Source organism: Clupea harengus, chromosome 1, assembly GCF_900700415.2.
Source record: "Clupea harengus chromosome 1, Ch_v2.0.2, whole genome shotgun sequence".
NCBI classification, from domain to species: domain Eukaryota; kingdom Metazoa; phylum Chordata; class Actinopteri; order Clupeiformes; family Clupeidae; genus Clupea; species Clupea harengus.
Genome location: NC_045152.1, coordinates 5,274,645 through 5,302,071, shown reverse-complemented (window position 1 = coordinate 5,302,071; position 27,427 = coordinate 5,274,645). Strand labels below are relative to the sequence as shown.

The 27,427-nt window shown below is 43.6% G+C and overlaps 2 protein-coding genes across 3 annotated transcripts; one reads left to right on the top strand and one right to left on the bottom strand.

Moving 5' to 3' along the window:
* The first annotated feature begins 50 nt into the window (after positions 1-50).
* On the top strand, positions 51-16,448 carry cog1 (component of oligomeric golgi complex 1). 2 transcript variants are annotated; one of them, XM_012827258.3, is made up of 14 exons: positions 51-424; positions 916-1,160; positions 1,773-1,954; positions 2,291-2,461; positions 4,453-4,609; positions 4,793-5,003; positions 8,321-9,217; positions 9,824-9,970; positions 10,387-10,548; positions 10,975-11,099; positions 11,905-12,013; positions 12,430-12,539; positions 14,414-14,495; positions 15,942-16,448. In XM_012827258.3, exons 1-14 carry the CDS (start codon positions 113-115, stop codon positions 16,077-16,079), a joined length of 3,048 nt encoding a protein of 1,015 aa, XP_012682712.2. In that variant the 5' UTR covers positions 51-112; the 3' UTR covers positions 16,080-16,448. The 2 variants fall into 2 exon arrangements, with proteins under 2 accessions (XP_012682712.2, XP_031421201.1); XM_031565341.2 differs by lacking the exons at positions 11,905-12,013; positions 12,430-12,539; positions 14,414-14,495; positions 15,942-16,448 and adding an exon at positions 11,585-11,877.
* Positions 16,351-27,355, bottom strand: rgs9a (regulator of G protein signaling 9a). Its single transcript, XM_012827260.3, has 17 exons — positions 27,035-27,355; positions 25,446-25,542; positions 23,585-23,635; positions 23,242-23,348; positions 23,065-23,116; positions 22,863-22,921; positions 22,691-22,767; positions 22,329-22,410; positions 21,935-21,991; positions 20,063-20,092; positions 19,911-19,972; positions 19,409-19,522; positions 19,159-19,274; positions 18,949-19,036; positions 17,958-18,096; positions 17,746-17,828; positions 16,351-17,109 (listed from the first exon to the last, which is right to left on the bottom strand). Exons 1-17 carry the CDS (start codon positions 27,098-27,100, stop codon positions 16,956-16,958), a joined length of 1,434 nt encoding a protein of 477 aa, XP_012682714.1. The 5' UTR covers positions 27,101-27,355; the 3' UTR covers positions 16,351-16,955.
* Between the last annotated feature and the right edge of the window lie 72 nt (positions 27,356-27,427).

Here is a 27,427-nt window from a genome sequence, read left to right as displayed (position 1 = left end):
AAACCACGAGCCTCTTTTCTCTTAGGGCTGAATATATGACCTCTGACCCCTTGTTTACGTGGGCAATTTCCTCGCTTCCGGGTTGTAGTTTAGTTGGCAGGACTGTGTTGGTATGATGGCAGTTGTTCCAGCTCAGTCTCTTCGGGTGTCTGAAATCAAAGACCCGACGGTCTTGTTTGAACGGTACAACACCGAGGAGATTCGAACGATAGAGCGCAGGGTACGGGGTGGAATAGAGCAAAAAAAGGAGGAACTTCGTCAGATGGTCGGCGAGCGTTACCGGGACCTAATAGATGCTGCTGACACCATTGGCGAGATGAGGCAGTGTTCGGAAAGTGTCGTGAAATCCATCCAGAACATGTACAGCTTTTGCAACAAGTTAAAACAAACAAAAACCTCGCTTCAGATAAATAGCAAAGAAGAGGTAACCTTAAGTCATCTTATTTCTACTTTTACATTTTTGTCTATAACAGTGATCATCAGCCTTACAAAAAGGACACTCCTCTCATCTCCTAGTTTAAATACTTTCGTCATCCTGTAGACACGTAGTAGTCTCTATGTCAGTTGTGTAGTAAATTGATCATGCCATATGATTTCGATGTCATCAGTCAACGATTCAGTCATCAACGTGTGATGTTATATGGCAGTGTTTTGAGTGTATGTATGTATGTGTGTGTGTGTGTGTGTGTGTGTGTGTGTGTGTGTGTGTGTGTGTGTGTGTGTGTAAGGGGTTATGTTTGTATGCATGTACTATGATTTACAGCAGATAAGCAGTAATAGTTGTTGTAGAGATGTGAAAGAGATTGGTCCTTTTCCTGCACCTGTCATTTTCACTTCTGAGTTCATCTGTGACAAACTGTACCATTCCCAAGAATGTATCAGGAACCTCTGTCCCCTGTCTTGTTTGTTTGCCAGAGTCAAAAGCAGTCCCAAGAGAAATTCTACACTATGGCAGCTCATATAAAGCTTCTTCTGGAGATCCCAGAGAGGATATGGAGTGCCATGGAATCCTCCCAGTACCTGCAGGCTACCCAGCTGTACTTGCTGTGCTGCCACCTGAACAGCCAGCTCCACCTGGAGGGCGGAGGACCACATTACAGCCCAGTGCTCACACGCTTCCCCATCCTGGTCAGGCAGGTGGCGGCTCTAGGACACTTCAGGTACTGGATTGTTCACAGAGCGTGTCGTTGTATGCATACCACCCTTCCATTTATATGTAACTGGGCACAACTAGGCACTATTGCACAGCAGTTGGAGACAATCCCTTTGTGTGGTTTTACTGGTAGAGCAAGGTGCTTGGAATGCCAAGGCTGTCCATTCTCTTTTCATGAAGCAGAACGCCCTGTATTGTGAATCGGTACGAATAAGGATGTTTGCTCAGTAAACAGATGTAAATGGAAAAGAACATGACCACCAGTTCCTGCTTTTATCAGTTCAGCTTTGTTGTTTCTGTCTACTCCATCTAAACTTGGCAAATGACCAAACCTTGTTGAAGCGTGCAAGCCAAGGCTCTCTGCACTTTATGTTCTCAACACACATGATTATTTTAATGATGGTAATCTTAAGACAAGTACATTTTGTCTACCAAAATAAATCAACTACCTTGAAAGAAGTTTTGAGTTGGTGTGTAGTTGGAAAAGAATCAGTATAATTATTATGTGTACCACAGAGTTTTGCGTGTGTCTTTTCTGATATTTACTTCAGAGTTTAGATTTTTCTGACCCATTTCACAAGATGGCGCAGGATCATCTTTATCACACGTTTTGTCACAGGTCCACAATTCTGCTGGACAGCAAGTCTCTGCTGCGAGGCCGGGCGGTGTCAGACCAGGCCATCGCCGAGGCGCTAGTCTCCACCATGCTCTTGGAGGACAGCTCGCCCCGCCAGGCCCTGGCAGACTTCCTGCTGGCCCGCAAAGCCTCCATCCAGCAGCTGCTCAACCAGCCACAGCATGGTGCGCACTCTGTTGGGTTTTGTTCTCTCTGGGGGGGGGGGGGGGGATTCATGTTAATGCTGACTCGCAGACCAGTTAGATTGGATGGGAAGTTTTGCAGAGTCAACTTATTTCACTCACTAAGACTAGCTAAGGAGTTCGAAGTGATGTGTTGGTGTTTTGCATAATGCCTTAACTGCCCCACGTTGCTTATTTAAAAATGCTATATATAGTAGTATATTATAAGGACTGTTTGCAATACCAACATGTCATTTTGAGATTGCGACAAAGACCTTTGCAGAGTGTTTTCTCTTGTGGTTCTGTGGATGAATTGGCCCTCTGTGTTCTCAACCCCAGGTGCTGGTATCAAAGCCCAGGTGTGCTCGCTGGTGGAGCTGCTGGTCACCACCCTGTACCAGGCGTACGCCGTGTTCTACGTGCCCCCAGAGGGGAGACTGGCAGAGACCGGCCTGGGCTCCGGCCTGCTCTTCGCCACCCTGGAGAACGCCACATCCGCCACGTCTGCCGGTACGCTGGCGCTCACTCTTTCTCAGACAAAAACAGTGAATAAGAGTCACATAGATTCCCGCTGTCCTTGGCCAGGCTACAGATTCACATTTAGGCCATTCTGTCCTATTTTCCTCAAACATACGTAATCGAACCGATCCCTGTTTATTCCAGGATGTTGATTCGGTTAATCAAAGAATTACAAATCTTGTCTAATATTTATAATATATATACGTATGTGTGTGTGTGTGTGTGTGTGTGTGTGTGTGTGTGTGTGTATATATATATATATATACACACACACACACACACACACACACACACACACACACACACACACACACACACACACAGTCATGGACAAAAATATTGGCATCCCTGCACTTCTGTCAGATAATGTACCAATTCTCCCAGAAAAATTTCGCAATTACAAATGCTTTGGTATTCACATGTTGATTTCTATTGTTTCCAAAAGTGGACTGGACCAAATTATTGGCACCTTTTCAAAATTGTAAGAAATAATTGTATTTCAAGCATGTAATGCTCCTTTAATTTGTATTTAAACTCACCTGTGGCAAGTCACGGATGCTGGTAATATAGATCCACCAGTTAAAATGTAGCAAAGTTGACTCAACCTTTGTGTTGTGTGTCTGTGTATACCGCACTGAGCATGGAGAAAAGAAAGAAGAGCAAAGAATTGTCTGAGGATTTGAGAACCAAAATTGTAGAAAAGCATGGACAATCTCAAGGCTACAAGTCCATCTCCAGAGATCTTAATGTTCCTGTGTCAACTGTGCGCAGTGTCATCAAGATGTTTACAGCCCATGACATTGTCACTAACCTCCCTGGATGTGGAAGAAAGAGAAAAATTGATGGCAGAATGCAACAAACGATTGTTCGAATGGTGGATAAAAAACCTAGAACAACTTCCAAATAAATTCAAGCTGCCCTGCAGACACAGGGTACAACAGTGTCAGCTCGCACTATCCTTCGCCATTTGAATGAAATGGGATGCTATGGTAGGAGACCCAGGAGGTCCCCACTGCTGACACAGACATAAAAAAAGCCAGACTGGAGTTTGACAACTTTCCTGGGGAAGCCAAAATCATTTTGGGAGAACATCCTGTGGACAGATGAGACCAAAGTAGAGCTTTTTGGTAAGGCAGTTTACAGACAACGAAATGAGGCCTTCAAAGAAAAGAACATAGTCCCTACAGGCAAATCTGGTGGAGCTGGACCGATGTTTTGGGGCTGCTTTGCTGCTTCTGGAACCCGATGCCTTGACTGTGTGCATGGCATCAGGAAATCTGAGGACTACCTAATCATTTTTGGGCGCAATGTAGGGCCCAGTGTCAGAAAGCTGGGTCTCCGTCAGAGGACATGGGTCTTCCAGCAGGACAATGACCCATAGCACACTTCAAAAAGCACCCAGAAATGGTTAAGACAAAGCACTGGAGAGTTCTGAAGTGTCCGAGATGAGTCCTGATCTTAATTCCATAGCACAACTGTGGCATGATCTCAAAACAGTAGTTGGGAGAAGGCACCCTTCAAGTGTGAGAGACCTGGAGCAGTTGGCAAAAGAAGAGTGGTCCAAAATTCCAGTAGAGAGGTGTAAGACACCTCATTCATGGTTACAGGAAGCAATTGATTTCAGATTTTTTTATTTTTTTATTTTTAAGGGTGTGCTACCCATTATTAAGTTGAGGGTGCCAATAATTTTGTCCAGTCCATTTTTGGAGTTTTGTGTGGAAAAAAGTCAGATTTGGTTTTTCTCAGATATTTTTGTGTTTTTCCAATGCAAACTAAATAAATAAACATGTGAATACAAAAGCATTTGTAATTGCAACAATTTTCTGGGAGTAGTGGTGCATTATCTGACAGAAGTGCAGGGGTGCCAATATTTTTGTCCATGACTGTATATAATGATTTCTCAGTCTGTTGTAATACTACTGGGACTACACTGATGAGTCCAAATGACTGAATGGTTTAACACGGTGATTGTTTTTCCCCAGCTAAAGGGAAGAAGGTCCTCCATGAGGATATGAGCGCGGGCAGCTGGTTTAAGTACCTGCCCCCCTCAGTGACGGACTTCCAGCCCGCCCTTCGCACCCTGGCCCAGCCTATTCAGAGCGAACAGCTGCGGGACACCCTGCAGCAGTGGATTGACACGTAATTCAATTCAATTCAACTCAATTCAATTTTATTTATATAGCACTAAAACAATAAAATTGTCTCAAGGCGCTTAATTGTCTTAAATAAATAAATTGTCTCAAAGCGCTTGTAAGTGGCCAGTTATCTCTCTGATGCAAAGGCAGATCTGTGTTAAAACTGCAGCCTCTCACATTTTTTCAGGTGTAAGGAGGACATCCGCTGCGGCGTGAGCAGCCTGCTGGTGTTCGTGCGTAGCCTCAAGGGCCTGGCCTCCATCCGGGATGGCGTGTGGGACCTGCTGTCCAGCGACTCCATCAACCAGCACTGGGCCATGGTGTGCCAGAGGCTCTTGGACAAGCCAATCTCCCTCTGGGACGACCTGCTGCAGCAGCTCTTCCTCCAGCGCCTGCAGGTAAATATGTGTGTGTATATATATATATATATATATGTGTGTGTGTGTGTGTGTGTGTGTGTGTGTGTGTGTATGTACAGTATGTATGTGTATATATATATATATATATATATATATATATATATATATATAGTGCAGTTTTGAAGTTATGCATCTGACATGATCTTTGGCAAACACCCAAACAGTCCTTCCTGCAGTCTCAGTCCATGTTTGCGCCTAAAACGTAAGCTTGTCTTGTCCCTGACCACCCTATAGCTGAAGTACATGATTCAAGATGGTAACAATATTGCCAAATAAAGTCAGAAGCAAGAGGTGGTTACAATTAGTTCAGGAATTTTGGCACAGTAGTGTTGACTATTTCTGCAGTGTCTTGACAAGTTAAGAAATTATATTAAAAGAAAAAAAACACTGAAAGAGGGTGATATGCTGGAGAGACATAGGCAGACACAAGGCTGTGCCATACCACAGTATCACACCAGGCTGTGCCATACTACAGTATCACACAAGGCTGTGCCATACCACATTATCACACCAGGCTGTGCAATCAATCAATTTGTTTATTTGATTAAGAGGGGCAGTGTACATTCATGAACATTAAAATGTAAATGCACCCAATTATAGCCAAAAGGCTAATTTCCATTGGCAGTCCCCCTGCCAGAGTGAAAAAGGCTATACAACCTAAAAAAGGCATTAACGTACATCAAACATAACATTTACAATAAATCAAAAAAATAAGATACAATAAAATAAAATACAATCCCAATATACAAGTTCTACTGCTTACCCACTAGTGATCACATTTTTGGTTACCAATACCATACCACAGTATCACACCAGGCTGTGCCATAACTACAGTATCACACCAGGCTGTGCCATACTACAGTATCACACCAGGCTGTGCCATACTACAGTATCACACCAGGCTGTGCCATAACACAGTATCACACCACATACTACAGTATCACACCAGGCTGTGCCATACTACAGTATCACACCTGGCTGTGCCATACTACAGTATCACACCTGGCTGTGCCATAACACAGTATCACACCAGGCTGTGCCATACTACAGTATCACACCTGGCTGTGCCATACCACAGTATCACACCAGGCTGTGCCATGCCACAGTATCACACCAGGCTGTGCCATGCCACAGTATCACACCAGGCTGTGCCATACTACAGTATCACACCTGGCTGTGCCATAACACAGTATCACACCACATACTACAGTATCACACCAGGCTGTGCCATAACTCAGTATCACACCAGGCTGTGCCATACTACAGTATCACACCACATACTACAGTATCACACCAGGCTGTGCCATAACACAGTATCACACCAGGCTGTGCCATACCACAGTATCACACCAGGCTGTGCCATAACACAGTATCACACCTGGCTGTGCCATACTACAGTATCACACCAGGCTGTGCCATACTACAGTATCACACCAGGCTGTGCCATACTACAGTATCACACCAGGCTGTGCCATAACACAGTATCACACCAGGCTGTGCCATACTACAGTATCACACCACATACTACAGTATCACACCAGGCTGTGCCATAACACAGTATCACACCAGGCTGTGCCATACTACAGTATCACACCAGGCTGTGCCATAACACAGTATCACACCACATACTACAGTATCACACCTGGCTGTGCCATACTACAGTATCACACCAGGCTGTGCCATAACACAGTATCACACCACATACTACAGTATCACACCAGGCTGTGCCATACTACAGTATCACACCAGGCTGTGCCATAACACAGTATCACACCAGGCTGTGCCATACTACAGTATCACACCACATACTACAGTATCACACCACATACTACAGTATCACACCAGGCTGTGCCATAACACAGTATCACACCAGGCTGTGCCATACTACAGTATCACACCAGGCTGTGCCATGCCACCCCTTTCCAGAGCTTACTAATAAAACGTGTCAAAGGGATACATGGCTATTTAATTTTTTAACTTCATCACGTGGCCTTAGTGGCTGTCTCTAGTAGTGATCTATTGACAGCACGGGTAAAATGAATAAAAAAAAAACAAACACCATTATTGTGTATTACCCTAAATACACTGAATATGGCAGTCACGATATTTTAAAAGGTAACGCCCTTAAAGCAATCTGCAGATAAGTAAATAGATCGTGTTTGCTGTCGTTGGTCACATGAAACTACCCGCTAGTGGCACCACCCAACACAGAGCGAGCTGACACACAAGAATGGCTTGAGTTGTCAGTAAACACAGGACGTCTGCTTTCAACATCTACTTCACAACCTTCTTCACAAAATCCACGGGTCCTTGCGCAAATAAAAGCGGCCTAACAAGAACGACAGGTTTTAAGTGTGTGGGAGCACCAAGCGAAGGTTTTAGTGATATTTGTTGCGACAGTGGTACAGGAGGTAGAGAAGTCGTTTAGTAATCAAAAGGTTGCTAGTTCGATTCCCTGTCGAAGCGTCCTTGAGCAAGACACTGAACCCCTAATTGCTCCTGATGTGCAGTGTGCCATCAGTGTAAATGTAAAATGTGTATACATCCTTGTAAGTCGCTTTGGATAAAAGCGTCTGCTAAATGACTAAATGTAAATGTAAATGTTGTTGAGTGTCATGGGGATTAAGAACACTGATAATTTTGCGTAATAAATCAGCGTAATTAAAATGAATAGTGTACGAGTATTGATGATTGATTTAATATATTAATATAAAACACAACAGTACTGCTAGTACTGCTTTTGAGTCGACTCGATGTAAATGTCAACTTGGACATAAGAAAGCCAGATGTGTGTCAGTGACAGTGACAGGCCTATGTGGTTTGCTCTGCAGTTCAATGCATGCTTTGCAGAATGCATGTGATGAGACGTGATTTGCGGTGTGGTTTTGGAGATGCCCGCTTGACATGCACCTTCACCGAGTTCCCAGCAACTCTGAATTGGTGTCAGCGCTTCTACTTCTGTGCACACTCTGCCTTTCTCACACTTGCTCTTTCATCTTTGTACTACTTGAATACCAACGGCACTCAGACAAAAGGTGATGAGATCAGGCCTGTGTTCAGGTTCACCATCACACACCAAGTTCAGTATTAAGAGTGGCTTCAGACATCGGTGTCATTGAATGAAGAGACCCTTATGTTTCTCATCCCTTCATTCTCTCTCTCTCTCTCTTCCTCTCTGACCTCCCCTCTCTATCTCCCTCTCTTTCTTTCCCTCTGACCCCCCCCCCTCTCTCTCTCTCCACCCCCCCTTTCCCTCTCTCTCTCCATTTCCCTCTCTCTCTTTCCCTCTCTCTCAGGCTATCACCCAGGAGGGCACTGAGGGCATCTCCAGCAGCTGCAGGCAGCTGTTGACCTCTGCCCTACACGACCTGGAGGCACAGCCTTCCTCGTTATCGCTGTCGTCATCGCTGTCATCCTCCTCCTCTTCCTCCAACTCCTCCGCTGGGGGCTTCAGCCGGGGGGCTCAGTTCGAGAGCGACGTGGCCGCCTTTCTGTGGTCGGAGGCGGCGGGGGACCTGCAGAGCGACGCGGCCTGGGTGAGCGTGGCGCAGCGCGGGCAGCAGCAGCAGCAGCAGCAGCAGAAGAGCGGCCTGTCCATGAAGACCCAGGCACTGACCCCCTGCGTGCAGAGCTTCTGCTCCGCGCTGGACGCCAAGCTCAAGGCTCAGCTGGACGACCTGCAGCACTACCTGCCCGCCGACAAGAACGGAAAGGACGCCGCCTCGTCCACCAACGTCTCCCCTCTAGAAACCACCTCCACCTCCTCCTCCTCGGCTTTCAACCGTTTCCGTGACGCCTGGGCTGTGGAGGACACGCTGAGGGAGCACTGCCTGGCCTGCGTTCGGGACGTTCTGGCCAGCGTGCGCACAGAGCTGGCCTCCGCTCAGGAGAGGTGCTCCGGCAGCCCTGATGCCAGTCCCCGTCGCATGGGCTTGGTTCTGTTCATGGCACGCCTGTGCCAGTCCATGGGGGAGCTGTGTCCGAGCCTCAGGCAATGCATTCTGGGAAAACAGCAAGGGGCAGTGGAGGTCCCGGTAAGAGGCACGCCCAGACAGAGCAGGAAGCTAAGCAAAGGGGGCGGGGCCAAGGCTGTGGAGGTCAGCCCTGCACAGGCCAAGTGGGCGGGGTTGAAGGAGGAGCTTCTCACCTGTAGCATGGAAGCTTACGGCATCTGGAGTGGAGCCCTGTCAAAGGTAAATGACCTAGAGCGCCGGAAAGGCATAGAACAGGGACACTATGAAGCGTGAGGACAAAGATCTCCCTTTGAAACAGTTCAACGGGGTTCAGTGCACTCTTGTGTAAGAGGTTACAACTTCAGACGGTTAATGTTTATCTTACTTTTCTCTTAATGTCTGTTAGAGTGAGTAGAATACCTTTGAGAGTTTAATTAGCATGATATAACACTGTGTTTAGATAAATTAAACACAGTTTAATTAGCATGATATAACACTGTCTTTAGATCAATTAAACACAGTTTAATTAGCATAATATAACACTGTCTTTAGATAAATGAAACGTTTGACATTTTGATATTTGTCTCTGTGTTTGAAACATATTGTTTTCGGAGCCTGAGAGCAGACATGTTTAAGAAGTATGGTATTTTTCCAGTAGTACTCTCAGTGACTCATTTGACGTGTATAAACCGTGATCTTCAGGTTTTAAGTGGCATGGCACACTGTTTGAGCTGCAGCACTGTGTAGAAGCAAATGCACAGCATGCAGTGGCCTCATGCAACCCTCCTCATGGTGCTCTGTGGCGCCCCCTATGGACCCCCTCTCTCTTCTCTCTCTCTCTCTCAGACGGTGGTGGAACGCTTCTCGGCGGCGCTGCACAGCGAATCAGCTGGGGCCATCCTGGGCACTGCCACAAACTGGGAGGAGTTAGAGATTCAGGAGGAGGCGGAGTCAGGAAACAGCGTAGTGTCCAAGATCCGCCTTCCCGTTCAGGTGAGTAAAACGTCTGAAGACTCCGGGGTCTCCAGTGTGGTGTGTTGCTAAATGCTTCCAGTGCGCATCCAAATATTCCTCAAATTTGTGCGGATCGCTATCAAGCTAGCATTGTCTTTATACCTTTTCAATGAGATGGATATAACAACATTTATGTCTTGAGTTGTCCAGAAAGAAATCAAAAGACACATGAATCAAGAAATGGTTCTTGCTTGCCTGCACTCATATATTCAGTAAAAATACATTACAATACAGTTAACTGTGTGCATTTCTTGTCCTGTGGTGTCATGTGTTCCCATATCTAACCTATGATCCTAAATTTCCCAAGTACTTTCTCTGGTTGTTTTCAAGCATGTAAGACTGAAGGAGATGGCGTGTGAGAGGTGTAATTAGGCTGCTTCTGTTGTTCCTGTTAGCCCTCCTGGTATGTGCAGTCTCTCCTCTTCCACCTGTGCCTGGAGGTCAACCGGGTCGGAGGTCACGCTCTTCCAAAGGTCACGCTGGTGGAGCTGCTGAAGGGCTGCCTGGACCAAGTTCTGGACCAGTATGAGATGCTCACCAGGAACTGCCAGGGCAAGGTGTGTGTGTGTGTGTGTGTGTGTGTGTGTGTGTGTGTGGAATTCTTATCTTTGCGATAACCTCATCTAAATTGAGTTGCTGAATTAAATGGATTTCAGCTCAGTAGTTTACAACAATATCAGTATGAAGGGTAATCACTTCAAAACACCACACCATTCCTCACTTAAGCTGTCATTGAATAAATAAACGTCTGATACATTGTAAAATCATCTCCCTATATCACTCTGTGAGATGGTGGACACAGCTGTCTAAGTGTGACTCTAATTAGAAACAACATTTTACTTTGGTCTCCCCCTCATTCTCCCACTCTTTTCTCCTTTTCTGTCTCTCTTACCGCTATGTCATACCCATTATTTCTCTCTACCAATCTTTCTTCTTCTTTTTTTTTTCTTCTTTTTCCTCCACCCTCTTGTCTTCCTCTGCAGGACGTGGCCTTCCTCATGACCCAGAACCGAGCGCTGCAGCTGCTCTTTGATGTGCGCTACCTCAGCGCTACGCTTGCCGCTCGTCTGGAGGAGGGCAAAAGCTCCCGGAGTCAGCAGGACCCCAGGTACTCCAACTCTTATTCGCACACAGGCATACACACACACACTGGCACACACACTGGCACACACACACACACACACACACACACACAGGCACATAGACATACACACTGGCACACACACACACTGGCACACACACACACTGGCACACACACACACAGGCACACACACACACAGGCACACACACACAGGCAGACACACTGGCACACACACACAGGCAGACACACTGGCACACACACACACACACACACACACACAGGCACACACACTGGCACACACACATACAGGCACAGGCACATAGACACACACATACAGGCACATACAGCCACAGACACCCACTCTGAACATTTTCTTATAAGACGTTAGGAAAGTGTGATACACAGACTGTAGATGGTAATACCCAGAATGCATGCTTGTGGGTTTGTGTTTGTGTGTCTGTGTTCTTATACAGGGTCCAGGAGGTGTGTGATTTATATATGTGCTTATACAGGGTCCAGGAGGTGTGTGATTCTCTGGAAGGACACATTGACCCGTTTATATATGTGTTTATACAGGGTCCAGGAGGTGTGTGATTCTCTGGAAGGACACATTGACCTGTTTATATATGTGTTTATACAGGGTCCAGGAGGTGTGTGATTCTCTGGAAGGACACATTGACCTGTTTATATATGTGTTTATACAGGGTCCAGGAGGTGTGTGATTCTCTGGAAGGACACATTGACCTGTTTATATATGTGTTTATACAGGGTCCAGGAGGTGTGTGATTCTCTGGAAGGACACATTGACCTGTTTATATATGTGTTTATACAGGGTCCAGGAGGTGTGTGATTCTCTGGAAGGACACATTGACCCGTTCGACCTTGATGTCTTTACCCCTCACCTGAACAGCAACCTAAACCGCGTATCTCAAAGAACCTCAGTAAGGACCAAACACATGAAACACCAAACCCCCTTACACACTCCTAATGGACCTCATCTCTAACCTCTACACACACCTAGATTTAGGCTTTTAAATAATATATCAGTGACAATACTTGTTAATTTATATAGACAGTTAAAGAATATCATTTTTGCTGACAGTGATTATTTGGAAGGATAATTATCCACAAGAGAAAAAAACAAACGCATACATTTCCTTTCTTCTTGAGAGCCAACATGTAATTTGCATTCTTCCTTACAGGACCTTTGAAAGAAGCACTTCATAATTTTAGCTATATGCTAAAGAGAAGCGGTTCACTATGCTGAGTGATGGGTTCACATGTATGTGAAAGTGATGGCCTTGGTCCTGATCTCCTGAGCAGGGTCCGCTCATGGCTGGTCTGTTGTCTTCCTCAGGTTCTCTTAGGCCTTCTGGCTGGCACAGAGAAGCAGTTCAGTTCCCGTGGCAACGCCGTCACCACCCAGGAGCCTTACAACATTCTGCCGCTATCCAGCAGCCAGATCCGGTATGTGTGTCTGTGCGTGTGCGTGTGTGTGTGTGTGTGTCTGTGAGTGTTGATGTAACTTTGTCTGCATCTGTGTGCAGTTTGTGAACAAATCATGTGCTTCACTAGAAACCTGCTAGGGCCGTATTTGCAAAGGGTGTTTTTGTGGTCAACATTTGTTGAGACGTTACCAACAAAAGGGACCGCAGTTAAAACATCACTAAGGTTCTGAAGCCAGCTAAATGATCCTACATCGCATTATGAAATCTACATCACCACTCTTCGAGCGGATCGCTCCTATTAGTGAATATTCCAAATCCCAGTAGGCGGCGACAGTGTTGATCTCCTCTTGAGCAAAGTCGAGTACTCACAATGTATCCAGTTTGCCAGCTGCCCAAACAACTACATTAAATACCAGTTAAACAAGCCCACCACGGACGTCTAGACCTTTTCATTGTCATTTAATCACAGGTGACTAACATTTAAAAGTCTCTTTAATAATCACCCTTCAGGATTTGGTGATTTATTTGGAACATACTGCAATTAGCCAAATTAGACCTGTCTAAGAGAAAAACACATTTTGTAAAAATTGGCCCCTTGTTTCCAGTGAGCCTGACTAAATCTTTGTAATTCAAATGTATTTGAAATAACAATGGGCCTCATTCTCGAACGCAGTTAAGAAGAATTTAAGAGGAATTTAAGAGGAATTTCTTCTGAATTGGCTTTAGGACAACATTTGGCATTCATGAAAGTTTTCTCATCTGGGATTTGCTCTGAACTTCAGAAGACTTTCCGAACTCGAAATAGCAGTCGTAACTCGGCCAGAGTTTTCTCAAATGCGATTCCTTAAAAAACCCCCGTGGGCCATCTTGTGGTTTTTTGAGGAATCGCATTTAAGAAAACTCTCCGTGTTAATGAATTTGTGAGAAATCGTTGGTGATTGCGTTCACATCAACTCTACAGATCCTCGGATTAAAGTATCATTAACAATTACGTTTCACATGTAGGCCTATAGTCATGATTCTACGAGGCACCGTGATGTCATAAAATAAATAAAAGCACTACACCGGAATGCTGCGCTCGTCTAGTGAGCGTCGTTTGGCACTGCCGTCTGTGCAAGTACGGCAATCCAGAATTTTCAAGTAGTTCCACGTTGGTGGAACGAACTGCCTAGCACTACTAGAGCAGGCGCGTCCCATTCTACCTTTAAGAAGCTTTTGAAGACCCAACTCTTCAGAGAGCACCTCCCTTCCTAACTGGCACTTCGACTAGTGCTTAACTTGCACTTATAGCAGTTACATTCCTGCACTTCGTTTTTATTTCCTATTTCGTTTTTCTATTTCTTATGTAAAGTAGTATTTATTGTTACACTAGGTCTCTATTGCTCGTAGCTTGACTATTCTATCCCTTGTACGTCGCTTTGGACAAAAATGTCTGCTAAATGACTAAATGTAATGTACACGAACACTGCTGTTGCTTTCGTGTAGATTCGGTCGATTCCGACTGCACACGTCACTACGGTTGCGTGCCCTTATAAGGAGCTGGCAGGGCGTGTATGTATGCAAATTCAGGAGCACGAGAACGCGCTTTCAATTTAAGAAAACTCTTCCGGGGGAGCACAGCCCAGAAAACTTCTGCTGCGTAGGACCACATTTTCAAGCGTGCATGAATTTGGCGGATGTCTTTTGCTTACGTTGTTTTTCCGAAGCCCGTAAGAAACATTTCAGAAGAAACTTCAGAAAATTTTCGAGAATGAGGGTCAATGTGTGTGTGATTACACGTGCAGTCGTGTAGTAATGCTCCATAATGATATAGCATACTGGGTGAGTTATGGGTCATGTTTTTTTATTATTTATTTATTTTATTTTAACATTTTATTATTTTCATTTTCCCAGGTTTGGGTTGCTGCCACTCAGTATGACCAACTCCCGCAAAGCCAAGTCAGCCACACGGAGCACAGACATCACCAGACCACTGGTAAGTCACATAACGGTGTGTGTGAGAAACCGAGTTGCAAACAGGGACACTCTCTCCATGTAAAGATTAAAAGAAAGATTACGTATCTGCGACATAAACAAGCTGTAAGTGAGCGAGACGTGTTTGCTTGGAGTTGAGTCATGTGTGTACACGTCAGTCATGTCATGCTCTCTCTACACATCCAGTGGTTTTGAGATGCAGAGATGCCTGTGAAGGAAGCCCCTGGATTCCTCTGCGATAGGTGATAGTGTGTTTGTAGTGGAGTGGAGTGGAGTGGAGTGTGCTCTTTGCAGTGTCTTTTGCAGTGGAGTGGAGTGGAGTGGAGTGTGCTCTTTGCAGTGTCTTTTGCAGTGGAGTGGAGTGGAGTGTGCTCTTTACAGTGTCTTTTGCAGTGGAGTGGAGTGGAGTGTGCTCTTTGCAGTGTCTTTTGCAGTGGAGTGGAGTGGAGTGTGCTCTTTACAGTGTCTTTTGCAGTGGAGTGGAGTGGAGTGTGCTCTTTGCAGTGTCTTTTGCAGTGGAGTGGAGTGGAGTGTGCTCTTTGCAGTGCCTTTTGCTAAACTTTGACGCCTGACTTCCAGGTGTGGAGTGTGGGGCCATTGACTGCTCTGGTCTTCCTCTGAAAGCATATAAGCTAATGCTAATTTAATGCTAAAAAAAAGAATATTGAGCACCGGAGCTTCAAAACGGTCACTGCTTCATTTACTCATTTGGGGGATGTTTTTGTAACGGGGTGTCTGCAGTGTCCAATTACATTAATGATCTATCTATATATTAAGTCACGTAGAGGAATTTGTTTTTTGTTGTTGTCCTGGTCACCTGTCAGACTTTCATCAAGGTAAGTTGTGGAAAAACAACTTGTGAACAGGTTGTGCAGTTTCTAACATATCAGAGAGAGAAAATCTTAAAGCTACTTTAAGTAATAGGTTGCAAACTATCACAAGACATTTGTCACTGAAAGAATTCCCTCCCCCTCCTCTATTTGAAATGTACTGGAAGTCTCTTGATTGATTGAAAGATTGCAATATTTAATTGTTGACACAAAACAAAGTGCTTCTAGACGTTGTTTACACTTCCCCTGCCCCTGAGAAAGCAAACAAAGGAAGAAGGAAAAACAAAAAACCCTCAAAGAATGAAGATGCCTAAAATGCATAGGCTGCCTCGCTTGGAACCGCTTTGAGTCTGCTTGTCCTCTTGAGAGGAAATTCTGGTCTGACTGTTGTGTTGTGTTGTCATGGTCACCAAGGCTATTCTCTGAACATGTGCATGTGCTTCTTGGTGAATGGTTCTAATACCATAGCATCTGCATAATGAGAGTGTGTCAAGCAGTACACACACACACATAGTAAATACTTGACTATCAATAGTGGTTTCGGTGCCTGTGTTTTCATGCTAAACTGGGCGGGTACTTGCTTTTGTAAACTTGCGTTTGTGTTTGCATCCTAACAGGTAACACCAGCTTCAACCGCCGCTCCCGAGGACAGCTTCCGCCCCGGCAACCTGTTTAGACAGCTAGCCAATCAGGAGGAGGAGCAGGCTGGCTCCTCCCTCTTTAAACTTGGCTGGCTGTCCAGCATGTCCAAATGATGATGTTTCACTAAAAGATGTGGGTTTTTAAACATGTATAAAGGCTGTATAAAATAATATATAAATACATTTTGAAATATTAAGGATTTTTTTTTTGTGGTTTGTTTTCATTTGTGCTTTCACATTGGAGAAAGTGGAACAAATATCAGTTGTAAATCGGTCAATCTAGACTTTTAAACAAAGAATATACAGTTAGTCCCTGTGTTTATTTTCAAGAGATTTGAAAATGATCAACTATTTCTACAATTGAACAACACATGTCAGCAGCTGCTTTGGTTTGTGGACTTTATTGTGTAACCGAACAGATCTTGTATTTACATAGGATATTGTGTTGACAGACAAAAAAGTAAATTAAATTCATTCACCTCACTCTTTCACTCACACTCTCTCTCACACACACAGACAAATTGCACAAAACAAGCACACACAATAAACTCCAGACGACAAACATTTGCCTTAGTGATGGGTGAAAGGTGAACAGGTGTTAAATACAACTGTAATTTGCTCCAAGATAAAAAGATGAATGCAACCAGTAAAGAAGATTACCTGTGCTAAATACTATCTATCTTAGATTTTGTTAGTGGTACCATGACCTCATTATAATTATCTCTCTATTAAGAGACCTCCTAGAGAAAAAAAACTAAAACATGAATGCCCTCCTCAATCCATCAGAGTCTACCGTACATTCCTGCTCTAAAACCCACCTCATGTTCATACACTGCCTTGACCAGTTTTCACAGGCCACCTGATGGGCTTTCCTGTGCTGTTCTAACAGAAGTGATATCTTCCCGGCTGGTTGAATCTCATATGGGTGTTCAGATAAATACTGCGTTTCCCTCTTCTCGTCTCCGTCTTTGGGGATGGTGGGCCGTCGGTTTACTTGCGGTCAATCTTGTTTTTGATCGTACTGATGTCCACGGGCTTCCCCGCCAAGTCTGCTGCCTTGCGCTCCGTCTCCAATTGTTGCCAAATGAGGATTGGGTCGGTGCCCGGCCTGCGGTTCCTGGCGTTCTGCTCCACCTGGGCATCACTATAGGTAAGGGCAGAGAGAGAGAGAGATGGGTGAGATTAAACTACATTAAACTCTCTCTCTTTATATATAATTCTAAAATTTGTGGGATGACAATTTGGGACCCCTCAACTGAGACGAGCTTGGTCTACCAGAATTCTGATGGGCCAATCGGTCACCAATAGGGAGTGATTACTCCAGTCCGTTTCAATCAAATAAGTAACTATCTAGGAAGAAAAGGCTCAAATAAGTAACTATCCAGGAGGAAAGGCTCACAGAGCAAGGTGCTGTGGTTGTCTAGCCTAACTGAATGCACAAAATATGACAAGATCAGATCAGATCCAATTAACAATGATGCTCCAAGACTGATTGTGTGACTGTGTTTATGTTGTGATGCGTATGCGTTGTGTATGAGTCTGTGATCCTACTCAGAGATATTTCAGTGTGGTTAGTACATCATTTCCTGGTTTGTTTTTCTGGAAAATCTCTGCTCTTTACAAGTGTTTGTAACCCCTCCCACCCCCATTTTCCTTCTGTGAGGCGCATTGTGTTACCTCCTGGTATGAAATGCGCCGTACAAATAAAGTTTTTGATGATATTTACCAAGAGTTACAGTATGCCCCAAGCAGCCCGAGTAACATTTCTGTAGGAACATACCTGTAGTTATGTAACGGCGGTACGATTGCTCTCTTCTGCATATCCTTGTAAACAGGTGATTTTAGGTATCGGAAAAAAGTATCCTGTGACAGAAAACAGGTTACTCACAACCACTTCAATAACAAAAGGGCCCTCACAAAAAAAAGAAGACGTATGCATTATAATGCATTATAATGTTATATATAAAACCATGAAGATGATTGTTACGTCACCTTCTTCATTAGCAGGAAGACGTGGGTCTGAGCGGCATCCAGGACGTATCTGTGCGGGTGTTCCAGACCCTTCACGGTTAGGCCCATGGTCCTGCCGTCAATGTTGATCCAGCGAGGAGCTCCAGGAATCAGGAAAGTCCTGAGGATGCAAGCAGGGCCAGAGGTCAAACAGTCAAACACATGAGGTCAAACAGTCGAACACATGAGGTCAAACAGTCAAACACATGAGGTCAAACAGTCAAACACATGAGGTCAAACAGTCAAACACATGAGGTCAAACAGTCAAACACATGAGGTCAAACAGTCAAACACATGAGGTCAAACAGTCAAACACATGAGGTCAAACAGTCAAACACATGAGGTCAAACAGTCAAACACATGAGGTCAAACAGTCGAACACATGAGGTCAAACAGTCAAACACATGAGGTCAAACAGTCAAACACACAAGGTGAAAGACTTCTACAAGTACAATCACAGAGAAAGTTGTTTATGTTTTGGGGACGTTTTAGGTTATGTTGTACCATCTGTATATATGCAGTTTCATATATAATGTCGGTCTGCTGTATCCTCATGCCTTCTCTGTGGTCTGTGCTTATTCAGACTAGCTCTATGAACAATAGCTCTTGGGGCTCTGAAATTATTCTGTAAATTCTCTTCACTAGAATCAGCCATGACTGCATAGGCTGGGTTGCCTCGTTTAGAGTACTGGCTGACATAGGCTCTGCATTGGTCACACAGAACGACACATGAGGTCAAAATTACATTATAACGGCACTGAGTATGCTAACACAGTATGCTAACACAGCTTTAGCAGTCTGATATGTGCCAGTATTCCCCAGGGATAGTCCAGAATAATTTTTATCTTCTGAACTGTTTTTCATCCCTGAGACAGTGTTGCTCATTTAGACTAATAGAGGGGTTTGTTTGTCCTACATTCATGTGTTTGCTAAACCCTTGACACACTTTACACTTATCTAGTCTGAGTCTCACTTGAAAATGGTCTGGGACTGGTCGGCCATGGAGGCAGCCGATCCCCACACCATGTCCTCTGCAGCTTCCCAGAAGGCCATGTTCTCACCTGCGGTCAGTGGTGAGAGAGTGTCAACAGCCAATCAAGGCCTTTTTGGTGCATTTAACGAGTCATGTCGGAGCCATCACTATATACATTTGATCTGTTGACATGATGAAGCGCACACATACCACTGAACTCCTTCTTCAGGAAGAGCTTGAAGTCCTTGCGACCTCGTGGGTCGTTAAACAGGTCCATGAGACTGAAGGACCAACGCTCCACACGCATTTTAGTAGGAACTTCCACACTGGGGGAAAATACACATAAAACACATTATAATGTAACATATAACTACGATGTATAAACGATAACTATGATGTATAAACTACGATGTCATTCCACTGTGCGATGCCAGTTTCAGAAGCTTCAGCCGTAGCTTACGTTGGCAGGTTCAGCTCCCAGTAAGTGTCATCTTCGCTCAGCCAAGGGTTGCTGGGAGTGCAGGGCGCCAGGAAGGGGTCATGGTTCTTGTATGTGTTAATGTACTTGACAAGACTGTAAGATAGAGATGAAATGGTCCCAACAATTGAAATAATAAATCAGTCTGTGTTCAAAACCAATGTGGAAAGGAAGAAGAATGTCTGCTTTGCGCAAGGCTATCAGTCACTAAAACATAAATCAGTATATTTCAATATAGTCAATACATCTATATAATCAACCCAAACATATGACAATATATTTCCAATAAAAAGTTCATCTTTTGTTGATTTCATGACATTTCACTATAAACTACAAGTGGCGATTTGATATTAAATTAATAAACACTCTAAAAGTACCAAGTAACCAAGTCACATTGTCTCAAAAAAGTCTTGATTCAGTTTGACATTGACTGGAATAAGCTTGCATGTTTTCCAATGTTCTCCAATGTTCTGAAATGACTTACGCTCCCAGAGACACTGTTGACTTGACCCTTGACCTCGCCATGGCCTGCTGCAGGTAGATGGTCTAAAAAATAACAGGCAAGGGTTTAATGTTGTGTAATTTGGATTCTCAGCGGAATATAAATAATATTTATAAAAGATGACAGCTACGTACAGTCCTTCTGTAGTGGTCATAGGTTCGTGTCTGAAAGGAATAAAAGGTTAAGGTTAGCTAAAATAATTAATTGCATAAGTTAGTAGAGAGGGTCACACAAGTACTAAAGTTCTAACTCAATCAATAATGATGTAACGCTGCCTGTATTGCTAGCATAATGCTAATGATATCTATCCAACCACAAGTATGGGCACTAAAGAAAGCAAACACAAACTATTAAAAAACTTTATAAAGATGGGTTTGGCAGCACACACAGGAATAATATAACTAGAAGCATGAAATAGACAGATTTTAAGTGTGCATGAGAGAATGTGTGTGTGTCTTTTGGCTGTCCTCTTGGAAGTTAAATCTGTGTGAAAGAAAGGGGGAAAAAAACAAAGGATGATCAACAAAAGCTTTATCGGCATAAAGTCACACTTTAAAAGTTGAAAATACCTGGTACGACACTGAAGAATATAATATGATTCACTATTCACTCACTAACCACCAATCAAAAGAGCGGTACTGGTATCAGTCAAACATCAGTTTTATCTCCAATCCAATTAAATATAGGGCAGCATATCAAAGACTCTCTACACAAGTGGCATATGCTGTGTTTACACGCAAGCAAAAAAAAAACAGTTAATCTGTATTAAGGTAAACTAAATTTAAGATGTGTGGACACCAAAAGACAGCCCATAAGGAAAGAAAATCTAAAAAAAAAGATTCAAATAGCTCCTTATTATATCCTAAGTTTCTCCAAGACAACAATGAGCTAAAATTTCCTGCTTCTCAGATTTCTATGTCGATCAACTCTCTCCTGTGTTAAAATAGAGATCTCAACAGGGCCACAAATCACGCATAGTTTTGAGTAAATGTTTAGACATCTCAATATTACCTTCTCTGTTCTGATTTTTACAATAAAGCACTTCATCTAATTTTTGTCTCAAACTGTTTATCCTAAGTAATCTTACATGATATGTAATACATTTGATGCATAGTCTAGGTCTCCTGAGCTATCAAAGATCCATCTATGAGAACTAAAATGTTACTACGGGAGAGAGCACCAAACTCTAGCAGACATGCTGAGGGGTTCAGCTAGATTCAGTCTGGAGTTACCTACTACTTCGTACTTACGATTACAACAGATCTAGCTAAAGATGGCAGCATATTAAGTAATATTCTTGGTATGGGGCCTAAGATAAAAGCCTCTTGCCACTCATCATGGACAAGCCCTGACAACTGAAGGAGCTGCTTTACTGTCAAAGACCCCTCCACCCCCGCAGGCCAAGCTAAGGAGGGTGCCGAGTACATCCCTTCCGTCTAAGCTTGTTTTACCTTGCATTATTTGGATCTACAAGGAATGGTAAAGGGAGGGAGAGGATAAGCATGAGCAGGCCTGGGAAGAGAGAGAGAGGGAGAGATAGAGAGAGGGAGAGGGAGAGAAAGAGAGGGAGAGAGAGAGAGTGAGAGAGTGAGAGGGAGGGGTGGACTCTCTGGTGGAAGATCAGCAGGTCATGAATCCTCTTATGGCTGAGTAAGCAGATTGAGAGTGACTGTGGCCCCCTGGGCGTTCTGGGCCAAGGCAGACACACCACTAAGCCTCCCTAATGCACTTATGTGTGGGGCTGTGGTTGGGAGAAGTCCTACCCTTATCCACCCCACCACAAACATCACTACCATCAGGGTGCAGCTCAAATGGCCAACACAGCCACCATCATCCCCTCTCTTGCTTTCCAACACCTGTGGGAGCAACCTCAGCCTCACCACCCCCCAGGAGGCCAACAGCCTCACCACCACACAGGGGGCATTTAACACTGCTGTGACTGTAGCACAACTATGGTAGCATGGCAACAGCTCCAGGTCTCACTGTCCATCAGACTCACCTGTTACCTCATCATTAGGATCAACCAGGCGGTCCATGCAGTCCAGGGCACTGTGAGCTCTTGGCTACGGAGGGACAAAAACAAGAAGCATTTTGTAGAGACTGACATGGATGAAATCGCCACATACAGCACTCAGGAAATGCTAAAAGATTAACTGTAGATATGAATTATAGATTGTCAATAGACTTGTGCGTGTTACTTTAGCATGGACGAATTCATCTATATAATACTTATGTGGATTATTAAATACCGCATGGACAGTCGCTAATGTACTTCAGAAAGATCTATACAGTATGTACTTGTGATGTCACACCACAAAAGGCATATGAAATGAAATGATGGCTCTTGTGGTATAATTGATTTATTACACTTGTTTGAGGTTTTACTTCGGAAAGACTCACTGGTGGTCGCTGTACAATCCAGTAGGCTCGCTCCTGACAATCAAACACCACACGGTCGGCTTTCTGTCGCTGCTTGTTGGCCCTGATGAAAGTGATAAAATGTTTTCCATTATAACGTATGATCAATAAGATAACGTCCTTCAGTAGTGCCCTGTTCACATCTCTACAGCAAGTGTCATTATCAGTCATTACACCTAGTAACACCTATTAACATGGGGCTGAATCAGATATGTAGACGCTAATGCCCATTATTCTGGCATTAGCGTGGTGAACGGCCAGGCTCACTGCCAGCAGTGCTTTGAATGGCCTCACCACAGTGGCATCAAAAGTCGCTAAAAGGGAATGCGAGGACGGCAGCAGACCTGTATTGCTCCGTAGCCTGCATCACGATGAAATCCCATTTGGGGTTCAGCCATTTGTGGAACTCATTGTAGCGTGCCTAAGAAGAACAAAGAGAGTGCATTTAAGCATTCGTGTTGTATGTTCAACGCTCTGAAGTCTAATAATATAGGAAGTGTCTATTCACCTACTCACCTGTTCGTACACCTCCAGTGTCCCCTTTTTGCGCATATTCCTCTTGGCCAGGTAAATTGCTGAAAGGAGAGAAAGAGCATTGTGTGAGAAAACTAAAGCTGTGATGTGGAAGACATGGCTCAAGGAGATGTGTACTGTATGATCATATTCAAAACACATGACTTGTGGACGTCTGCACAGGCGGCACATGAAATGAACATACCATAATCTATATCTTCAGCTTGCCACTTCTGTACCGGCCAGAAATACGGAGTCTGCATGAGGACATAAATACAATCAAAGTACTGAATACAAATTGGCAGTGTAGAGAAAACAAGTGAAACATTTATGGATGTTCTGTGATGACTGGGGAAGTTAAGTCGCTGGACACCAAATGAACCTGGAAACGGAAGAAGCTGCCATCGGGTTTGAGGATCAGTTTCTTGTGGTCCTGCAGAGGGTAAATGTAGCCATATGCCACCAGCATAGTGCCAAGAGCCTGGGCCTCTGACAGAGGAAACGGGGAAAACAGATGATGACATAATATCAATATCATTTAAAAAAAAAATAAAGAAGAGAATACGATTAATCCACATGTATCGAAAGGACATAGCGCATAAAGGATGTAGGCAATCTACTTTGGATTCTAGATTCCCTGGTCATAACAGCAACCGCTTTCTGTTAGATAAAACTATCTTGACAAACACAATGCAATAATGTTCTGTGTCCTTACTATCACTCACCTTCAGCGTCCATTTTCATTTTGTTAGCAATCCATGCCAGAATATCCTGACCTGTGAAACCAACACTGACATTTAATTCAATTAAATTCAATTGTATTTACATAGAGCCAGAACAATAAATTGTCTCAAGGCGCTTTACAGAGCCCAGAGCCTGGACCCCCTTAGTGCAAGCACAATGGCAACAGTGGCAAGGAAAAACTCCCTAGTCAGGAAGGAACCTTAAGCAGAACCACACACATAAGGGGGGACCCATATGCTTAAGGTCGGCAGTGGGTATACACTGTGCTCATAGGGTTACTGTTACAGGGGTAAGGAGAGTAGGAACAGAAAAAAACATGTCATTTACACAACTCCAACAAGTGTATCTATGTGCTGGGTGGTGAGGACAAAATAGCTTACGATACATTAAACCATTATGTCTAAATTGTACTTGGAATGACATAAGGGCAAATTGAGCTGAATTATTTATTCAGGTATGTATGCAAGAAATGTATGTCAGGAACACACATTCTGTGAGGCACATCTTACAAATAGTTCAGTCTTTTGGGGATAACACTCGATAAGCTACCACATAAGTCTCATTATGCCTCCAGCATCATCTTGATGGTAATGAAATATAACTGAAATATAACATAGGAGTATTTTTTTTTTTTTATCTAGGCCACGTCTCTTCACTTTCATCTCTCATCCGAGGTCAGGTGAGCTTGACCAGCTTTCCCCAGCCGCTGATCTGTGCTGTACATGCAAGTTTTAAAGGGTCAAGGGTCAAGTCACTCAGGGTCAAGACAAAACAAATCCATTTACGCTATTTATTCATTATTAAGCAGTCGCTTTTATCCAAAGCGACTTCAATTTTAACTTTTTCATTAGTATGTTTGCTCGCTGTGAATAAAACTATGGGAGACCAGCTGATAAAATGAGAGATCTGTTTAGTTCATGCTTCAGCTAATCATGGCTGATTGGATTTCTAGTGACAGTGTTTTAAGGTAGGTAGCTATCTAGGTAGCTAGGAGAAAATAGTTATGAAGGGGCAGAGAAAACCCATACAAAATAACACACAATGTAGACACGACGAGATTCACATGACGTAGAGATTACTATTTTAATTAATTCATTAATTGTGATTGAGCTTGTGCACTGAGAGACATGTCCTCAACAGCAAAACTAGTATCCTTTGGAGACACAATTGCACACATAGGCATCCGCGTTGTGCGAACGCAGGAGTTTTGGAGTATACTTAAGCCCTTAGAGGAGCTTAAGGGTGCCACTTCAGAGCAGTACACAGAGCCCAGAGCTCATCCAATTGTAGGTTTGCCTTATATAGCCAATGTTAGCTGCTTACTACAGTCACAGCAAGAGCACTGCCCCCTGCTCTATATACTGCAGGTCAAGGGGGCCTATGGGCCTGTGCACTATCTATATTATATACCTATATACTGTGGATTCAAATCTCTAGATCAACTACATAAGATCATATCACCATCATTCTCAGTTATTGTTACGAGCTGATCTCATCTGTTGCAAATACGTACTGAAGTGTTGTCCTACAAGTTTAGCTTATATTTAGTTTAAGATGATATTTAATATAATAAGTCATATTTCAAAAGAAAAATAAGGATGGTATAGTTGTGAGCCTTAGTTCAAAGGTAAAATTGTCCAAAGAAATGGTGTCCCACAAGTTGTTGCACACTGTGTACCGAAGTGTCAGCTAAATCAAAAGCTTGCCCCTAACAAAAATAAGTATAGTCTGTTCAGCATTTTTGTCTGCAATACCATATAATACCAGCAAGAGTTTTCACAGTTAAAAAAAGTAAATGATGCATGTGACCAAGCTCATTGTGGTGTGGAGTCCCAGACTCACCTGTCATCACATGGGGGATGGTGGTGACGTTGAGCTTCTGCTCTGTTGCCGTCACCCCACTTTTGGAATCCTGCATCTCCACAACCAAGGCCTCCACCTGAGGGGAGAAGGAGAGTGATCCACCCAATTCACCCAGTGATGGCACTCATTCACCCAATTCACCCAGTGGTGGCACTCATTCACCCAATTCACCCAGTGATGGCACTCATTCACCCAATTCACCCAGTGGTGGCACTCATTCACCCAATTCACCCAGTGGTGGCACTCATTCACCCAATTCACCCAGTGGTGGCACTCATTCACCCAATTCACCCAGTGGTGGCACTCATTCACCCAATTCTTTCTGGCATTAAGGGCCACAAAAGCCTGGCTTTGGCTTATGTGGTTTTGAGCAGGGTCTGCTTTTACACGGCATTTGTTTCTTTTAGTTGCTGTTAGTATTTTGTGAGTTGTCCTGTCAATGTAAATGAACAGTTACTTCAATCGGTTACTTCACAAAATGCTGGGTAACAGCTTTGACCCACAGCACAGTGAATAAAGAATATCTTTGAAAAGATGTACTAGCTCTAAATAACTACTGTTGCTGTTATGTGATTCAGAACCATATGTTGGCAGCTGCACCAAAGCTGGGAAAGCTCATTATTTCAATAACACAAAACTGGGGACACTGGTTTTTCACATGTCCAATGCAGGACTAAAAATCCATTCAGTTACTTGTTTTAGTTTCATTCTTCAAGACTTTCATTCTGCAAATAATCTTTCAGACCCATGGATACATGATTGTATATCAAACGAGAATCCAAATAGATTGCCCAACTCCCAGCGGAAGTTGCCCTTCATAATCAGTTTGAGAGGTCAACCGATAAAGCAAGTTGCAATACACTGTTAATAAACGTTGCTGGTATTTTATTATGTGGGTCTTCAAATCTACCCGAGAAAGGCGTTCGTTTTTGCTGCAACTTGTAAAGATGATGTTTCTGCTTAAAGAGACTTCAAGTTTCATGAAAAACTCCAAAGCTGTCAGAGCTTGTCTGATGTTACACTAATTGGCTTAGAGGACACATTCTGGCTTCAGCCATGATTGCCGCAAAGTCTACAAGCTTTTAGCAGTATCCAATAACCGTGTATGTCCAAACCAAAGTAAGTCTTGGTACAATGTGTAAAATTGAGGTCTGTGGATCCTTATGTGATTCTGCTTAGACAATAAAACTAAAATCTCAAAAACTAACAAACATAAAACTATCACAGCAAAGATACCAAAGTAGGTTAGGTCTAGCGTAGCCCATATGACTATACAAAATTAGGCTACACGACATTTTACTGTAGCATAATTTAAGGTAGACTAGGCTACAAATGAGTAAGTGAACTTGTTCTATCCCCCCCCCCCCCCTGACGACAATTTCTGAAGAAACCATTAAACGTTTTGAAAAGCAAAATGCAAATAGTGAAATAAAAATAAGTTGACACAGGCCTTGCAGTGGGTTTAAATTTCGTTTCGAATGTGGGTTAAAGTGGTACATTCCGCACATTGTTTGTTGCTAAACAAATAGACTAAAGAACATTTGTGCTAAACTGCAGGGACTGCTTACCTTTTTGAGGCATGTCATTCGAGGCCGATAATGCTGTGCATGATCTCGATTTGACCGTATCGTCATGTTTGCTTTTTGATGTTATATCCCGTTATATGCCTTGAATTGTTAGAAAGTAAAATATTTCGCTGTCATTGAAAACAAGAATGACGGAAGTCTTTCGCCTTGCTCACTGCACGCACACACGGTGAACATAAGGAGCTTGCAGGGGGAAAAGAAAGTGCAATGATCTGTCTCCCCGCCAATCACGAATCAGCTCTATTCCTACGAACTGTTATCCCAGTAAAGAGCATCAGCTGGTTTGCTCACCTATACCTTTGCAGTAGAGAGCGGCTTGTTCAGCAGGCGGCGACATGGAGCACTCACAGACTCACTGCTAGTCTATACATAAGA

Coding starts and splice junctions, on each gene's coding strand:
- cog1 (XM_012827258.3), top strand. CDS start 113: ATGATGGCAGTTGTTCCAGCTCAGTCTCTTCGGGTGTCTGAAATCAAA. Junction 425..915: donor AGATAAATAGCAAAGAAGAG/GTAACCTTAAGT, acceptor TTTGTTTGCCAG/AGTCAAAAGCAGTCCCAAGA. Junction 9,218..9,823: donor GGAGTGGAGCCCTGTCAAAG/GTAAATGACCTA, acceptor TCTCTCTCTCAG/ACGGTGGTGGAACGCTTCTC.
- rgs9a (XM_012827260.3), bottom strand. CDS start 27,100: ATGACGATACGGTCAAATCGAGATCATGCACAGCATTATCGGCCTCGA. Junction 25,543..27,034: donor GAATGACATGCCTCAAAAAG/GTAAGCAGTCCC, acceptor TTCTCCCCTCAG/GTGGAGGCCTTGGTTGTGGA. Junction 17,829..17,957: donor TCTTCCTGCTAATGAAGAAG/GTGACGTAACAA, acceptor TTTCTGTCACAG/GATACTTTTTTCCGATACCT.